Source organism: Tenrec ecaudatus, chromosome 12 (genome assembly GCF_050624435.1).
Source record: "Tenrec ecaudatus isolate mTenEca1 chromosome 12, mTenEca1.hap1, whole genome shotgun sequence".
Taxonomy (NCBI): domain Eukaryota; kingdom Metazoa; phylum Chordata; class Mammalia; order Afrosoricida; family Tenrecidae; genus Tenrec; species Tenrec ecaudatus.
The window spans coordinates 120,814,691-120,832,553 of record NC_134541.1 but is presented as its reverse complement, the minus strand read 5'-3'; the positions used below and the strand labels follow the sequence as shown (position 1 = coordinate 120,832,553).

The 17,863-nt window shown below is 46.2% G+C and overlaps 1 protein-coding gene across 5 annotated transcripts in view; it reads left to right on the top strand.

The window, feature by feature from the left end:
* Positions 1–9,925, top strand: part of ARHGAP17 (Rho GTPase activating protein 17) — a 100,154-nt gene extending 90,229 nt beyond the window's left edge. For 2 of the 5 annotated variants that reach the window (XM_075564639.1, XM_075564635.1), the window contains one exon: positions 9,073–9,925. In XM_075564639.1, coding sequence (XP_075420754.1) covers positions 9,073–9,203 — 131 coding nt within the window. In that variant the 3' untranslated portion in view covers positions 9,204–9,925. Of the gene's footprint in view, positions 1–789; positions 838–2,554; positions 2,604–9,072 lie in introns of those variants that run through there. The other 3 variants (XM_075564636.1, XM_075564638.1, XM_075564637.1) reach the window with 3 other exon arrangements.
* Positions 9,926–17,863: the final 7,938 nt, after the last annotated feature.

Genomic DNA, 17,863 nt, shown 5'->3' with positions numbered 1-17,863 from the left:
TAAGTAGGAAGTCGTTTCCAGCAGTTCCTGTCCCTCTACCTACTTTTGATCTCCTCACTCTTTAGGCATCGATTGATAACAGGCATCAGCCAACTGCGCCTGCAGGCCAATGCTGGCCAGCAGCCGGTTTGTATAAATAAAGTTTTATTGGGACACAGGAAAATCCATTCACTGGATTTAGCTACTTTTGCGCTAAAACAGCATCATAGACAAGCCCTTACAGAGACCGTGTGGCCCACAGAACCTACAATATTTACTATCTCTGTCCTTTTACAGGAAAAGTTTTCTGACTCCTGACTTACAGTTTCATTGTGTATGAGTTATCTGTAGTTACATTTTCTTAAGTAGAACGAGAATACTGACTTTTAGTGTAGGTGGAAGAGTTGTATATCATGCGAATGAAATTCATTTCTTAGTGAATTCTTCATCAAAATACTTTCCTTCTAAGAAAAAAGGGCGCCTCGCGTTTTAGACTCATTTCTTCCTACAGACCAGACTTTTTAAAAATCAGTTTTGAAAATACACATCTGGGCACGCGGACCCAACGACTGTCCCATGCAGGTTGCCTTCTCAGCTGAAAATAAGCCAGTGCTGAAACACCCAAAGCTGATGCCTGAAATGATGAGTATTGATCTCCCCTCTCTCCCCCCCCAACACTTCTAGGCATAAAATACATTTATGCATAATTTCAATTTGTTATGATTGGTTAATAACTTTTTTTCTGATGACACATCAACATTTTTTAAACAAAAGCCATATTGGTTTGTTTGTTTGTTTGTTTCCTAATAGATGCCCTTCCTAGTGCCCTCACAGGTGGGGAAGGTTGCCAGGACTAAGGTCTGTAACCACCCCCAAGCAGCTTGTACCAACAGCCCCAATGCTCCTGCTTAGCTGTGTTGTGTGTCTGTGCTTTTGACTGTGTTCAGGAGCGGCCATTTGACCCCCGGCCATGGCCAGGTAGACATTGCTTTGTCTTCATCCGAAGCACTTGAGCTGCAGTGCTCCCTACTTAAGAAGTAGCTGTCAGTAAATTAAAAAGCCCAGGGTCCGCATAAGATACCAAGGACGTCTTCTTTCTTGTTGGTAAGGCTCTCACAAGCATTCTGTTGTTCTCGGTATGATTGCCTTGCCATTGATTGGCTCGTCAGCCGCCAGCAAAAGAGAACTCAGGGGCAGTCCCCACAGAAGAGCGTGTCCTTTGTTCCTGGAGCTTTTCATTTTTGTTCCCTGAGTGCAAGTAACTTGCATGGAGCTTCTTAATTTGATGCTTGAACTTCGTGGGACCAAAAAAACAGCGGCGGCCATTGAGCAGATGCTCCCAAGGATCCCACCCCCGTGCTCTGGCATTCTAGCCTGCTCACATTTTGCTTTCTGTAACTAAATGAGCTTTTTTAAGAAGGTGCTTTGGGGCTCATTTTGGTCATGGCTTTAGGTTCACGGCACAAGGCTTTTTCCTTAGGGTGTACAGCCCTTTCCGTCAGCTCTTGTGAGCCTTAAGCTTGTTGTGAGGGCTGCTGAGCCCACCAAAATTCTCACACTTTGGTCAGAGTCAGACTTTCTATAGAAACCAAAAGGGGAGGCGAGGGTTCAGGCTCTAGGAGGACACGTGTTTGTCCACTTCCTAGCTCCTTCGGGAATAACCAAAAAGTCTGGTTGGCTCCCTCTTGGGGTGAACATGCAGGTCATTTACAGCGTGAAATGACTAGCCCCAACCTAAGGAAGTCGGAGCCTTTAAACGCTTGAATTCTGGTGACACACCAAAATTATATTCTCTCAAATCGTGCCATTGATTTAGATTTAAAAGACCAGGAACTAGAGTCATGGCTTGTTTGTTTTTTTCTTTTCAATATCAGTATCACTTGGGGTAGATTTATTCCAGAAGGTTATTTTCTGGGTCTGCTCCAACACTGTAATGCACTGGACTGGGCTGGACTGCACTTTACGAATGATCAGACAACCAACATCTTACTTTTGAAAAATACGTCCTTAACATATTCAGAAAATGTTTTAAAACTAATCTATGCTATAAATTCTCCTAACTCAAGAAATTCCAGGTCACCACAATTTACCTTTGTATAACAAAAGTTAACCTATAATTTCTCTAAGTTCCTGCGACTACCATTTAAAAGGCGATAAAAGGCCAGCATTTAGAATGTATGAGCCTGTGCCATTCTTGGATGTAGCTAGTGGGTACTGGAAAACATTAACAACACAAGATGGCTTTTTATTGTATCTTATTTTTTTCTTGGAAATCTTAGATAGACAAATTCGTAACAGCAAGTGACTTGCTTGAGTTGGGTTAAAGCCTGTGGAACGAAGACCAACTCTGTGGGGAGATTATTGCTGCCAAGCAGGTTTGGGCTGCCAGTGTCTGTCAACCCAGGGGAGCGTTTGTGGTATTCTTTGAGCCTGTGCTTACTTGTTACTCTGGAAAACACCAAGGTTCTAGCTTCCCTGTTTTTTTCAAAAAAAGAAAAGTTGATATCTTACTGTTTTGAAGTCGTAGCTTTTAGAAAAGAGTATGCTAATTTAAACATTTCATTAAATAATTTAGATGTATGACCTGCCCTATTCAGTAAGAACTGAAATTGGAATATTTAATGGTAAGGAAAAGGCACCTGATTGGCCGAAGTGTTTTTGCTACTTGATGATCATATTTGTGTGCCTGTTACTAACTGGTCACCCTAACCTTGCCTGCTTGCATCCCTACTAATAGTGCATGCACTAAAGGAAGACTGGCTTCATTTGTGCTTGCTGCCAATTACTCTCGAGTACTAAGCGCATTCACCGGGCTGGCCAGGTCACAGGGCCTGCCTTACTAATGCTTTTCACGTCTGATCTTCTCTAGACCAGGTGGACCTGAGGAGTAGTAGCCAGAATCTACATTTTAGAATGGACACACCTGAGTTTGAACGACAGCGCATAGTGTAGCAAGGCGCACCCTGGTTGAACCGTGCAGTGGCGGCATCTGCGACAGTCATTGGAGGGGTTAAATTAGATCGATTCAAGAGCACCGACAGTTCATAACAGACAATGGGTCTGTAAACGGTAGCTGTTTATCAGTATGTTGATCTTGAAAAACTGTTGTTAACCAGGGATCTGAATTAGATTCCCATGTCAGCATCTTGGAAGAATCAGGCGCAGGAGGTCTGGGGAGGGCCAAGAAGCATCCGTGTAGTGACTGTGATGTGTAGGCGATTCCCGTAGAGCATCACATTTGTCTTCCTTATACTGGTTAGCTGATGGATCCCAAAGAAAATTCTCTGGAGTCAGAGACACTTCTTAATGTAGTGAACCTGAGATTCCCCATGAATCATTCGTCCGCTGGGTGATGGACAGACCCAGTGACTCTCATCAGAAACTGGACAGGGCTGGTTTTCATTTCAAAGTTGAACTTTTAAAATGTTGTAGAAAGTAATTTATCAAGAAATTAGACTAGCTATCCAAGAAAATCAGAGAAATAAAAGTCATAAATCGCCTTAATTCAAAAAATGGAGAAGTCCACCATTCATATTTCCCTGTTTTTTCTGCATGCTACGTTTTCCCCAGAAGGTGAGGGTATGCATGGTCATCCTGACTTGGTATCTACAGAGAGTAAGTCTGTGTTTTTATTTTACGGTCCACCATATGCACTCGCGTATGTCAGACGATACTTTCTTATAACCATTTTTCGGAAACTAGATGTATTATTCCCCATAGTTGACACGTAAGTGACTTCTATTTTTTAGTGGCAGTTTATTCTTAATAAGTAAATATCAGAATCATGTCATCATAAATATAGAGTAAAACTTGAAACCAATCTCTCTTTTAATTAAAATAATAAAAGTTATGCGCAGCCCTAAGAACTGCCGTGGGCCAGAAGGAAGTTAGTTCCTTCCTCGTGGGGCCGAGGCGCCTGCTCCTCCCGCAGTTGCGCCTGCAGCTATCATCTCAAGAGTGTATGTGGATCCAGCAAAGTGCCGAGAGGCGACCTTGCACTTTAAGAGGATCACATGTTCAAAATTATCGATGGAGCAAATACACCTCCCAGAGCCAGACCGTACATTATAAAGCCAGGCCCATCTGGGGCCCTCTCGGAGCCGTCTGCGTTCTGGAAAAAGATCCTCAGTTTAGGAAGAAACCTGGGTCATATTTTCAGAAGCCCTTATCCGCGAGGAGCCATAGCTCCTAAACTGAGGCTAGTTAGCAAGAGGTGAGGGGGTCTCACGCCTTTTCTTTCCCCTCAAGTATGAGGGGGCTTCAAAAAGTTTGTATGAAGTGAAATGAAAAGATCATGGAATTTTCCTGCGAACTTGCTGAAGCACTCAAAGCAGTACATGCAAAGGCCGGCTGGTTTTAAAACACATACAAAGAGAAACGATGCTTTGTGTAGGTTAACAGCCAGAGAGTTTTAGAGGCATTTTAGAAAATGAAGTAGGCTTCCTACAAGTGTCTTTCTAAAGTAACCTGCTTCTCCTGTGGATAAAGATGAACGAGGGTGCTTCCGACACAATCCATCGCCTCATCAGAAAATGGCTTTTCTTTCAGAACCTTTCCCAAGGACCTAAAACTTTGGGGAAGGGTGGGGTGGGGGTTATGAACCAAAGTCCAGGCTGTGAAACTCTGTGACTGGCCCTCTTCTGTCCACTGCCGGCCACTTCTGGGCAAAGCACGTCACCTTAGAGTTTCTCTTTCTATTTAGACATGGACTAATGCCATCATGTGACAAACCTGTATGAAGCACTTCACAGGAACTGCTATTTAGAAAATGCTCAATCCTACTGTCTGTTGTGATTCAAGATTAGTCTCTTTCGGGGGGACAGGGGCCGTTGCTTTGTACACATGTCTGTAATTCTCACTACAGGGCCCTGGTGGCATGACGGTTAAGTGCTTGTGGCCGGCCAAAAGGACAAAGAACCCATCAGCTGCTTCGTGGCAGTCACTCCCATTAAGATTCGCAGCCTTGGGGACCCCGGTGGGGCAGTTCTGCCCTGTGTCCCCGGAATCAGTATGAGTCAGGATTGACTCGATGGAAGTGGCTTGTTGTTGTTGTCCTTCAGGGACAGACAAGAGTGAGAGTGAGAGAGGGACGGAGGAAAGAAGTCCCCCTGCCCCCTGGGACACCCTGGAATGGTCCCTGTCTCCAGACAAGGCAGGTAGCAGGCAGTGCAGGTTCCCACTGTACACTTGTTCCCTGATAAATGCAAGAAATGCGTGATCATCATAAATCCTTAGAGAAATACAAGACAGTACAACTTCAAAAATCGCTTGTGTGATGCTTCAGGAAAAGAGAAAGGCAGCAGGCTTGACCTCTGAGAAAGGTCCGTGTCTTCTACGGACGCTAATACAAGTAGACGTGGAATTCACATGGACAGTGCCCCCTCTGCCCCAGCCGCAGGGCCTGTCCATCCCATAATACCACTTACTGTCGAGTGCCAGCGAGCCCAGGTGCGTTAGTGTAGAACTGTCCTCCGCAGGGTTTTCCATGGCTGATCCTGCGCAAAGAGCTCGCCAGGCCTAGTTCTTCCAGGGCCCGTCTGACTGAGCTCAAACCTCCAGTCTTCCACTTAAGCGAGTGCTTAGTCAATCGCACGACCCAGGGGCTCCTCTGTCAGTTTCACAGTTTCTAATAAACTTTTTGGACTGGCCACATTCTCTGTGCTGTTGGGTTAGGATAAGGGTAAAGGGGATTTCCCACACCACCGTTGCCCTACGGGCACAGGTGCTAAGGCCTGTAGGAAAGGAGGCTTGGGAGATGGTTAGCCTGAATGGCTCTTTATTCGTCTTTCCACCTGCCAGCCACAAAATATATTGAGCACCGGCTATTCGCTAGCCATTCTGCTCGGCACTGAGGATTTCCACCCACTCCTCACGTATCAACAGGGTCAGGGTCCAAAGTCCAGGCCATCATGTGAAATGAAGGAAGGCCACGTCAGATCACAAAACAGAAGGTGGCTACAGCATGGTGGAACTGTCGAATTATATCATGACGTCATTGGCAAAACTGCATCTTTACAAACTGCCAACCCCCTGAGCATCATGGCCCAGCCAAGACTGGACATACGTTAGTCATGAGAGGCAGCTGTCCTTTCGCATCACACCTCAGCCTTCTTTACCGCCAGGCCGATATCCTAAATAGGCAAACTTGTCGGATTGAAGATATTGTCCCAAATGCAAAGTGATGAATAACAAGCTAATTGGTCAGTGGGGAGAGGGTGTACCGTGAGCCAAACAGATACACTCGGATCCTCCTCCAGCTTCCATTTAACTAAGAACAATTCCAACGTGTCCTCTGTTTGGGGCATACACAGCCCCCCCGATGGCATCATGGGAAAGTACAAGTCAGTTGGTTTCACGCGATCCATAAGACCCAAATTGTCTGCAATGGCCTTCCACACCTGAACTCTTTCTTGACTCCTTCAAACCTTGTTGCATTTGAATCGACACAGCCGCCCTGTCGGGCAGAGTAGAATAGCCCCCTAAGTTCTCAAGCCCGTAGTCTGCAGCAGCAGCTTGCCCCACCGTTTCCTTTGGGTTAGCAGCAGAGCGCTAACCACTGTGCCACCCAGCAAATCTGAGAGTGATGTGTTTCAGAAACCTGGCAGCCAAGGAGGTCTTAGGATTGGAAAGATAAATATGGTGCCGGCAGCCATCCACTTTACAAAGTTAGACCCTGACGGGTGGCATCAAGCCCGCTTATGAAGGAAGGTGCTGGGAAGGAGTTAGCCGATAGCCAAAACCGTGACACGGTCCCTTGGGGGTCAGATGGGACCGAAGGAATGAAGTGGGTTCATCCAGAGAATTCTAGCCCCAAGTTTGGGAAGGGAGGTCCCCTTTCGGAGGAGGAAACCTCAGGAAAGGACAGTGGAGTACAACGTCAGTGGCCGGCTGAGCATTGAGATGAACGCACCTTGGGTGCTTCGCTTAAATCGGTATTGTCTCTGCTCAGGCCCCACCCGCATCCCCCCTTTCCCGACAGTGTCTCAGTCCTATTAAAGTTCAGTAAGAACACTCCTAAGAGAAGCTCCTGTTTCTCCCGCCCACCCCATTAACCAAACCTCCTTTTATGGAAAGGGAATCTTTGGCTTTAAAATTCAGACACATGTTGATGACATTTAATTCAAGGGCTGGCTGGCCACGTCCGCTGTCCACACCAGTGAGGCCGGGCTGTTCACCTTAGGCGGGCACTATTCCGACGAGTACCGTTGGCAGTACCCGGGCTGTCCTGCTTGGTGGCCATTGAACTGTCACCCCAGGGATGAGCCCCGGCACTTAGCTCCCCATCTCTCAGATTCCCCTTACACTCCCTGGGAAAATGTTTCTTTTCATCTGAATGACCTCTGAAGTTTCCAGGAGAAGGGGCAGTCCACATGCCAACCACCTGGAGGCATGTCACTGAGACGTGGTACGGGGCAAACCGAGAGGGATGAGTCCCCAGATCCTGAAGTTACGGCCTGCCGTCAGCCACTCGCAGGGCCAGCAGTACTTACAGCCCGGAGCCGGCTGGCAGGGATGGGGATGGGGGCAGAGGGCCTCCCAGAAGTGCGTGGCTTTTGCTAGCTGTCATGCTGTGGACACAGTACAAGTGACACAGAAGCAACGTCGCGTCACAGCTAGTAAACAGAAGCAGCTTTTTCTTTCACTTCTTTTTTTGTCCTGGTAAAATGTGAACTGGCCGCTTCCGTCTCTTTGGCATGAATAGCTCATTGGCATCGATTCCATTCGTCATGTTGTACAACTATCACAGGCCCATATCTATTGCCAGATTTCCCCTTTCTATTAGCAGATACTCAGAGGGGTGGGGGCGGGGAGCCATAAAGCAAAATGGGGAAACTCCCGACACTTGATTCCTACCTTAGTTCAGTCCCTGCTCCTCCCCAGGATCAAATAACCTGGCAGAACAAAATTACAACCAACCTATCTCATAGTAAAACTACAAATACATCTCCATATCTTTATAAAGTCAAATTCGTGGTGAATCATGACTCCTAGTGGTCCTATAGGACAGGATGGAGCTGCCCCTGTAGGTTTCCAGGACTGTTACCCTTTATGGGGCGTAAAAAGCCTCCATCTTTCTCCCAAGATGCAACTGGTGGTTTCCAATTGCTCATCTGGCTGGCAATTAGCAGTCCAAAGAGTAACCACTACTCCCCTAGAATGCCTCTCCATTTCTTTATAGCAAGCCCCAAATATTTAGCAAGTCTCTCAAACTATTAAGAACCCTCATCTACTTCTAGCACTAAAGAAACAAGCCCTTCTGTCACCCCCACTTGAGCGTAGTCTTGCAGGTCGTGTCTATTGCCTCAGCAGGTGAAATGATGCCGATGCCTGGCATGTGGGAAGGGCTCTGCAGATGTGTGTTCAAGGAATAGGAGGCCAGAGACCTACCTGCCTGCCTTGCTGGAAAAAGGGCTATGGTAGTTGAAGGTGTCTTCTGTGAGTATGGGAAAGAGGAATGGTAGCTTCAAGACTGTATATTTGTGATCCTGTTAATAACATTCCAACCAACATAGTAAGGCAGGAAAGAGGAACTGGAGGTTCACATAGTGGAGAGAGACTGTTAATGTTAGCCGGAGATTTAGTGATCTACCTCAGTAATTGTCTGTCAAGCGGGGATGAGTGTGGCCCCTGGAGACATATGACAATATCTGAGAGCTTTTGAAGAGAATTGTCACACTGGCGATAGGGAGGTGTCATTGACATCTGAGGACTAGAGCACAGAGACGCTTCTAAGCATCCTATAATACACAAGTCAGCACACGTGCGTGCGCACACACACACGCACACAAAGATGTCACCCGAAATGTCACTTGTGAGGGCATGGCATTTGTAGAAGGTTTGCATCTCACCACAAGGTCAGAGAGAGCAGCCCCCCCCCACACACACACACACATCAGAAGGTAGCTCTGCCCACCAGCTCCCCGCAGGCTCTCCAAGGCTTGGCTCTGCCTCTACGACCTGAGGGCCCCTCTAGTAAGGGCTTGTGTGTGTGCATGGGCTGAACCACAACTCGCCAGCCTCTCTCTTCTCAGGCCACCATCAAGTGGCTTCTCCTGTGTTACTGATACCATCTCTCCTCGTGTTTTTGTCCAGATGTCAATTCTAGGGCTTCAGAACCACTTCGCAGCATCTTTTCTGAACTGCATTCAGACTCGGCAAGCAAAGACGTGCCTGGCCGCATCTTGCTAGACATGGACAATGAGACAGAGAGTACCGCCCTATGAAGAAAGCCCAGCCTTGATCTCAGCCACCCTGCGGAGAGAGTGGAGCCAAGATGGGCAGAAGTTGACCTCTTCAGACCCAACAGCGAAAAGCTTTCAGTGGGGGCAAAAGAAGGCCTCCCGACACTGGGCTTGACCTTCGTCACAACCTGGGACATCGTGGAGGCTGCCCCTTAAAGCTGCATGACCTGTGTCTGGAAGAAGTTGACTTTCTTGAAATGGGAAAGAAATCATGCCAAAAAATAAAAATTAAAGATACCTAGAATGGAAAGAGTATTACTGCCGAGATATGCATAGACAACTTTTGTCACTGCTTTTAATTCAGGCAGCACCAACAACAGTGTGGAGGGGACGCAAAGCAATGCCTTAACTATTTAATAAAATCCATTAATTGTACAAGGCACTCCCTTCCTGCTACTTGGACTTTCACTCTCATATCTCAGGCGGGAAGTTCCTCTCCTCCCAGACTTGCTGCAGAATCCTTTTGTATTGAGTATGGTCTGTTCTCCTCATCCTCTCAAGACCTTTGGCATTGATGGGGACCACTGGACTCGTCACCTCATCAGAACTGGATATCACTTGTGCTTTGTTGGATTGCCAGATGGAGAAAAAAAATGTACTATCCTTTTTGTTAAAAAAAATGTAATTGCTACTTGATAAGAACTGAGCATCATTCTAGTGTCATGTTTCATTTGAATTAAATATATCTGTGGTTTATATGAAAATGTCAGGATTCTTGGCAGAGCTGTGGAATGCATGCATGTGTGTGTACTTAAACATACCAACGATCATCTAAGTGGTAGCATGTTGTTCTATCATACAAATGGTCACCATGAGTTAGAGCCATCTTAACGGTAGCTAATGGTGTGTGTGTGTGTGTGTGTGTGTGTGTGTGTGTGTACACCTGCATGAGAGCTGTCAACCAAATAGGATTGCGATGGCGACTTCATGGGGCCCTCATTGTCATTGTAGGCATGTGAAAAAAGAGGAGAGGTCAAGGGCTCAAGTAGAAGGCAAATGTTTTGAGAATGATGAGGGCAACAAATATACATATGTTCTTGACACAATGGATGTACATATGGATTGTGATAAGAATTGTACGAGCCCCCAATAAAATGATTTTTTTAAAAAAGAGAGAGAGAGAGAGAGGCCAAAGCTGTGAAACCAGCCACCACATGCCCTGGAGATCTTCCACGCTGACCATGGCTCAGCGACTGTTCCATGCTTACTACTCTGCCCTTGATCGAACCAGTCCTGACACCCCTTCCTTTTCCATCTGGAGATGCTTAGACTCCTAGCTGCTCACCGCAGTTCACCCCGACTGGTCTGCTACATAAGGCAGAAGCTATTCCTTTCCATGGGTCGTGCCCACTTCCAGTCACCAGCACGCCTGCCTGCCCTCTCCAACATTCCTCTCTCCCCCACATGGGAAACATGGGAGAAGCGACTGGGGAATTAGAGGCAAAGGGACACAGATGGCCTAGGTGACTGCTCTGATGATGCCCCTGCCTTTTTGCAAAGAGCGCTTCTCTCCATGCCGGCCCTGCCCTTGTAGCCCCGGCACAGCAGTTCTGTCTTGTGAAGAGAGGAACAGACTGCCGGGACGGGCTTCCCCGAGCATTCCCTTCCTCGAGTGACCCCCTCGGTTAATCAGTTGCCAACCTCTTCCTTTGGAGACATTGCATTTCCTGCCACTATGGACGAACTTCAACTTGACTGCAAAAATGCAATCCATTCCCTCCACTCAAAATGTCCTTGTGCCTTCTCCTGAAGTCTTCTCTATACATACTCATCACATGTAATAGCTGTACCTATATACCCATTTCCCCATCTTTTAAACTTATATCTGCTTAAAGTTCTCTCTTCCCCTCCTCATACGGCATCTCCACGAAGTTATTTTCCTCTAACACCCCTTAAAGAGAACTCTTAAGAACGAAAGCAGAGATATCTGAACAGATTGCTTGTCCATTTTGAGCCCAACCCCAACCATGTCAATCTTCAGAAAAATGAAAGTAATTAGATTGTGTCTGTCAAAAATAAGTACTAGCTTTTTTCACAACGGGTTTGCTGCCAGGATATAGGTGTCAGTGAAAACCATCGCAAAGACCTCTCACCCCAAACAGACAAGGAAAAAACTCACATCAACATTGTCATCATTGGATGCATCAATTCCGGCAAGTCCAACACAACCAGTCTCCTGATCTACAAATGTGGTGACGTTGGCAAAAGAACCATCCAAAGATTCCAGAAGGAAGCTACCGAGATGAGGAAGTCTCCATCAAATATGGCTGAGTCTTGGATAAGCTGAAAGCTGAACATGAGTGTGCTATTCCATTGGTGCCCCCCCCCCCTGTGGACATGTGAGACCAGCAAGTCCTGTGTGGCCACCCTCGATGCCCCTGGACACAGAGATTCAGGATGACAGGAACATCGCAGGCTGGCTGCGCTGTCTTCATTGTTGCTGCTGGTGTTGGTGAAGATGAAGCTGCTATCTCCAAGAATGGACAGACCCATGAGCAAGCCCTTCTAGCTTCCACACTGGCTGTGAAACAGCGCATTGTTGGTGTTACCAAAATGGATTCCACTGAGCCACCCTACACCCAGAAGAGATAAGAGGAAATTGTTAAGGAAGCCAAAAGAGATAAGAGGAACTTGTTAAGGAAACTTGCACCTGAATTAAGAATATTGGCTACAACCTTGACACAGTAGCATTTGTGGTTGGAATGGTGACAACATGCTTGAGTCGAGAGCTCATATATATACCTTGGTTCAGGGGTGCAAGGTCACCCGTCAGGAAGGCAATGCCAATGGAACTACACGGCTTGAAGCTCTGGATTGCATCCTGACACCAACTCATGAAACTGACGTACCCCTGTGTCTGCCTCTTCAGGAGGTCTGCAAAATGGTATTGGCACTGTCCCTGAGGGCAGAGTAGAAACCGATGTTCTGAAACCTGGCTTGCTGATCACCTTTGCTCTAGTGAACGTTACCACTGTACTTGGATGCTGTTAAAATACACTATGAAGTTTTGAGTGAAGCTCTGCCTGGGGACCACGTAGGCTTCAATGTCAAGAACATCTCTGTCAAAGATGTTCCTGGGGCAATGAGGCTGGTGACAGCAAAAATGACCCACCAATGGAAGCAGCTGCCTTCACTGCTCAGGTGACCATCTTGAACCATCCAAATGGTCAAATCAGTGCTGGGTGCACACCTGTGTGGGACTGCAAGTTCGCTGAGCTCCAGAAGAAGACGGATTGCTGTTTTGGTAAGAAGCTGGAAGATGGCCCCAAATTCTTGAAGTCTAGTGATGCTGCCATCGTTGACATGGTACCTGGCAAGCCCATGTGTGTGGAGAGCTTCTCTCCCTATCGTGCTTTGAGTCAATCTGCTGTCTGAGACATGAGACCAACAGTTGCTGTAGGTGTCATCAAGGCAGTGGACCAAAAAGGCTGCTGGAGCTGACAAGGTCACCACGTCTGCCCAGAAGGCTAAATGAATGTTACTCCTAACACCTGTCACAGCCGTCTTAATCAGTGGTGGAAGAATGGTCTCAGTTAGAACTGTTTGTCTCCATTGGCCATTTAAGTTGAATGGTAAAAGACTGGTTAATAATAATGCATTGCAAAACTTTCTGAAGTAAAGGAATGTTTGTGGACCATCCATTTCTTTTGTGTGTGTGGCAACTTTAAGACTGGTTTGTAAAATCAGTATTTTAAAAATGGAAAACAACTTGACCAAAATTTTGTCACAGGACTTTGAGAACCATTAAAACAAAGTTTAATGAGGAAAATAAATAAGCACCAAATAAGCATCCTTTTCTCAGATGTGGTGTGTGCCGAGGGGTGGGGCATGGGAGCTCAATGTAGAATAGTCAGTTATCACATGTGGGTGTATGAAGAAAATGAGGCTGAGCCACAGAGCCAGGGGTGGCATCTGAATCTATTGACTTTCTCAGCTTTATGACTGGCCGTTATCCTGACAGGGGGACTGTGGCATCCCTGGGTCTTATTCCCCTAGCACTACACAGGACCAAGCCTCTTCTCATTCCCCCTAGGCAGAGAAGTCTAATCTAAATTCATGGGGCCCTTCGCAGGAAGTGCTGGTCTCCAGGAAGATGCTACTAGCTATCTCTCCTTCGGATAGTCTTCTTGAGTTGTCTACAGACCAGTTTCTGTGGCATTCCTCTTGAGCTTCCTAGTTTAGCACTTGATCGTTTTCTTGACCAAGTACTTTGGGATCTAATGGGTGAGAATGGACCACCAGCTCCCTGGATTGTTTCCCAAGTATTCGGATGCTGTGAAAGCGATCAAATCCCCTGGCACCCTGGGAGCTATGTGGGCAGACCCCTATTCTCTTTTGGAACCTGAAGCCCAGTGAGTCCCACAAATACTGCTTGTTTCACAGTTCTGGGGGCTAGGATCTAAACTCAGGAAGTCCTCAGGGACAGCCCATCTTTGGAATCCCTAGAGCAGCGGTTCTCAACCTGTGGGTCGCGACCCCTTTGGGGGGTGGAAGGACCTTTTCACAGGGTCACCCGATTCATAACAGTGCCAAAATTACAGTTATGAAGTAGCAAAGAAAATAATTCTATGATTATGGGGTCACCACAACATGATGGACTGTATTAAATGGTGGTTGCATTAGGAAGTTTGAGAGCCACTGGTCTAGAGGAAGATCATCTGTTTTCTCTTCCAGCTTTTTGGTAGACCCAGGAGGTCTTAGACTGCAACTACATCACTCCACATTTCTGCCTTTGTCCTAATGTGGTCGTTTTCTCTTTGGGACACTGAACTGAATGAGCAATGTCATTCATACCACACGCAAGTAAAATTTTGCTGGCGATCATTGAAAATGATTGCATCACTACCTTGACAGGAACTGCCAGAAATTCAAGTTAGATTTAAAAGAGTACACAGAAAGAGTAATGTTATTGCTGATTCCATATGATGTTGCCTAAAAACAAAGAATACCAAAAAGATGCTTACTTGTGTTCTATTGCAGGCCTAAGCATTCAACTGTGTCAGTCATAGCAAATTATGGATAACATTGCAAAGAACAGAAATTCCAGAACACTTAAATGTTGAACCTTTACTTGGATGAAGAAGCATCATTCAAACAGACCAAAGAATACTCTGCAGTTTAAAATCACCAAAGTGTGCGTCAGGTTTACATCCGTTCACCATACTTACTCAACTCTCAACCTACTTATTCCAGCTGTATGCTGACCAAGTAACCCAAGAAACGACCACATGAAGACCATGTCATCAGAATTGGCGGAAGGTTTAAAAAACAAAACAACCTGTGCTGTGCAGGTGACACCCCCTTGTTTGCTGAAAGGGAGGAGGACTTGAAACACTTAGCTGATGGAAACCCTACTACAGCCTTCAGTGCGGACTCCATCTCAATGCAAAGAAAACCAAATCCTTATAACCGACCGATAATGATAAATGGAGAAAGGAAGAACCTTGTCAGGGATTTAATTTTATTTTCCAGGGATTTCATTTTGCTTAGATGCACAATCAATGCTCATGGAAGCAGCAGTCAAGAAACAAAAAAAAAATTTAATTTTTAAAAAAAGAAACTAAAATGTATTGAGCAGTGTGGCAGTTACATAATCTGTCAACTTGAGCAAAGGGGTGGGATCTAGCCTGTCAATCAGGTCATAGCCAATGAGGCCTCTGTGTTGTATGGCCTTCTGAGAATTCTGGGAATTCCTGTCTTCCTCCCTGGAGGTGGGGTACACTCTGCTACACATTCCTGATGACAAGCCACATGGAGCTATGCTGATGGCAGCCAGATTCCTGGAGCTGAAGGAGCCACATGAGACCCACGCCAACACTGAGATGCTTCCACTGCGACTGGATCCACAAGACAGGCCACTGGCTGGCCTATGATCTTCCTGCATTTGTCATCATTGTATGTGCTATGTCAGTCTAAAGAGAAATTTATGGACTTGTATGAGACATGAGCTAATATTGAACTTAGGGACTTGATCTGAAATAGGTTGGGGTGTTTTCTCAATGTAAGATTGTTCTTTGATAAAAAGCTCTCACACACATGAGTGTCTCTGGATTTGTTTCTCTTGTCAACCAAGACTAACAAGGCAGATCTGCTGCACATGGATTAAGGTGCACCTGCCCCGAACCATGCTATTTTTAATTGCCTCATATGCCATAAAAGTTGGACAATTAATAAGGAAGACCAGAGAAGAATTGATGCATTTCAATTATGGCATTGACAAAGAATATTGGAGTACCTCAGACTTCCAGAAGAACAAACAAATCTGTCCTGGAAGAAATATAGTCAGAGTACTCCGTAGAAAACAGGATGGAGCAAGTTCATTTCACATACTTTGGACATGTTATCAGGAGAGACTAGTCACAGGAAAATAACATCATACTTGGTAAAGTAGAAGGTCTATGGGGGGGAAAAGACCCTCCATGAGATGGATTGATAACAGCAGCTGCAACAATGGGCTCAAACACAATTACAAGGGTGATGCGGGACCAGGCAGTGTTTCTTTGTGTTGTACACAGTGTCCCTATGAGTCAGAAGCAACTTGACAGCACCTAACATCACCACCAACCAGTAGCCAACAATCATCGAGTCAATTCCTGGTGACTTCATGTGCTCCAGAGGATTTTCAGTTGATGATTTTGTGGAAGTAGATTACCAGGCCTTTCTTCTGAGGCACATCTGAGTGGACTTGAGCCGTCAACCTTTTAGTTATCAGTTGAACACTTAACATTTGGTACCACCCTTTGACTCCTTGGCTTCTCTACCTGTGGTCTATACCTACCGTTTTCCCACCCGCACTGTGACTTGATGTTTTTTAACCACATTCTAGAGGCTTCACCCTCTCCCCACAAATCCTAGTCTATCATCTTGGTTTCCCAGGGTGCCAACTCAGTCTAGGGGTCTTGGATCAGTGTTGAGGCAACACTGCACAACAAGGATGTCTGGGCTCTCACTTTTCTGATCCACTGATGGCATTGTGGAAGAGGCCAAGTCTGTCCTGCTGAGAAACTCACTCCAGGGCAACCAGAAAACAAATGTGACCCAAAAGATGCGGCTTTCAGGTAAGAGGAGCAAGACAAAAGAGTTGGAGAATTGCACACCTGGGGCCACAGTTGGAGAGTTGGGCCACCTCTTTTGGGAAGTCACGTGTAGAGGTGTCTCTAGCTCACAGTGATTTTGTGCATCCAACCCACGGCCATAATGGGATCATATGACCACACTTCTCAGCCCGTATTGATTGGTTGATTGATTGATATGTGGCCTCTTGCTTCGAGAGGACTGCTTGGGAGTGTGTGATCATCTACCACCTACTGTAGATTCTGAAGGGCAGAGTAAATCATTTTTGGAGGAAATTGGCAAATGTGAGAGAGAGACAGAGGCAAACGATAAGAAAGCACTTGTTCCCAATAGCCCTATGGCTCCCAGTCCCTGTCTTTAAGGCCATGCTGCTTGACCTAAGGTCCTAATAAGTTCTTTTGTTCTTTTTAGTATACGTTTTCTTAGATGTAGTTCCATTACTAACAACCAAATGACTTCTAATTGATACCGTTTCTGAAAGAGGGTGTTCTCTTTTACTCGTTCTTAGAGACATAGCTGTATAGACTTTATGAAGCTCTACAGAGAACTTTTTTTCTGTGTATACCCTCCACACCCAACCCCACTTGTTTTCTCTGTCTCTGTCTCTCTCACATACATATAAACCCCACACACTGTGTCCGTTCTTATTGCTACATAAAAAATGAATTCAAACATAGTAACTGCAAATGTCATACATTTACCATATCACAGTTTTTGTGGTTCAGGAGTCAGTCCTAGCACGGTTAACTGGGTTCTCTGCTTGGAGCTTCACAAGGCTGCAATCAATGTGTTCATCGGTGCTATAGTTTGATCTGGCTCCAGTGGGAAAAATTTACAACTAAGTTCCTACCTGTCAGAAATAATTCCCGTCCAGCTGTTGGAAGGAGTGTCCTCGCTTCTAGTCAGTGTCTGGAGGTCTCCTTCAGTACCTAGAGGTATCCTGCAGTATGACTTCTAATTTCATCAATTCAGCAATGAGTCTCTACAATGAGTCAAATAGCAAGACAGATTTACATAATGGAATCTAATCACAGTAATATTCCACCACTGTTGAAATATTCTGTCAGAAGCAAGTTCTATATTCCCACCCATACTCAAGGGGAAGGAAGTTCATAAAACCAGAAACACCGCGGCAGTGGTGCTGGGAGTCTCGCGGACACGTCGCCGTTACTAGCAGTGGGCAGCTGCGCAGGAGGCGACGGCATCGCGCACACCGCACCAGGCGCTCTAAGCAGCAGCAGCAGCAGTGGCAGCCACCGCCACCGCAGGAGCAGCAGAGGCCCCCTGCCATCACAGCCCCTGCGGCCGGTGCAGCCCCCCTCGCTCTCTCTGCGTTTCCTCTCGCCACTGGCACCAAGGCTGATCAGCTGACCGAAGAACAGATTGCTGAGTTCAAGGAGGCATTCTCCCTCTTTGATAAAGATGGCGACGGCACCATCACAACAAAGGAACTTGGAACGGTCATGAGGTCTCTGGGGCAGAACCCAACGGAAGCTGAATTACAGGATATGATCAACGAGGTGGACGCGGATGGCAATGGCACCATTGATTTCCCAGAGGTTTTGACC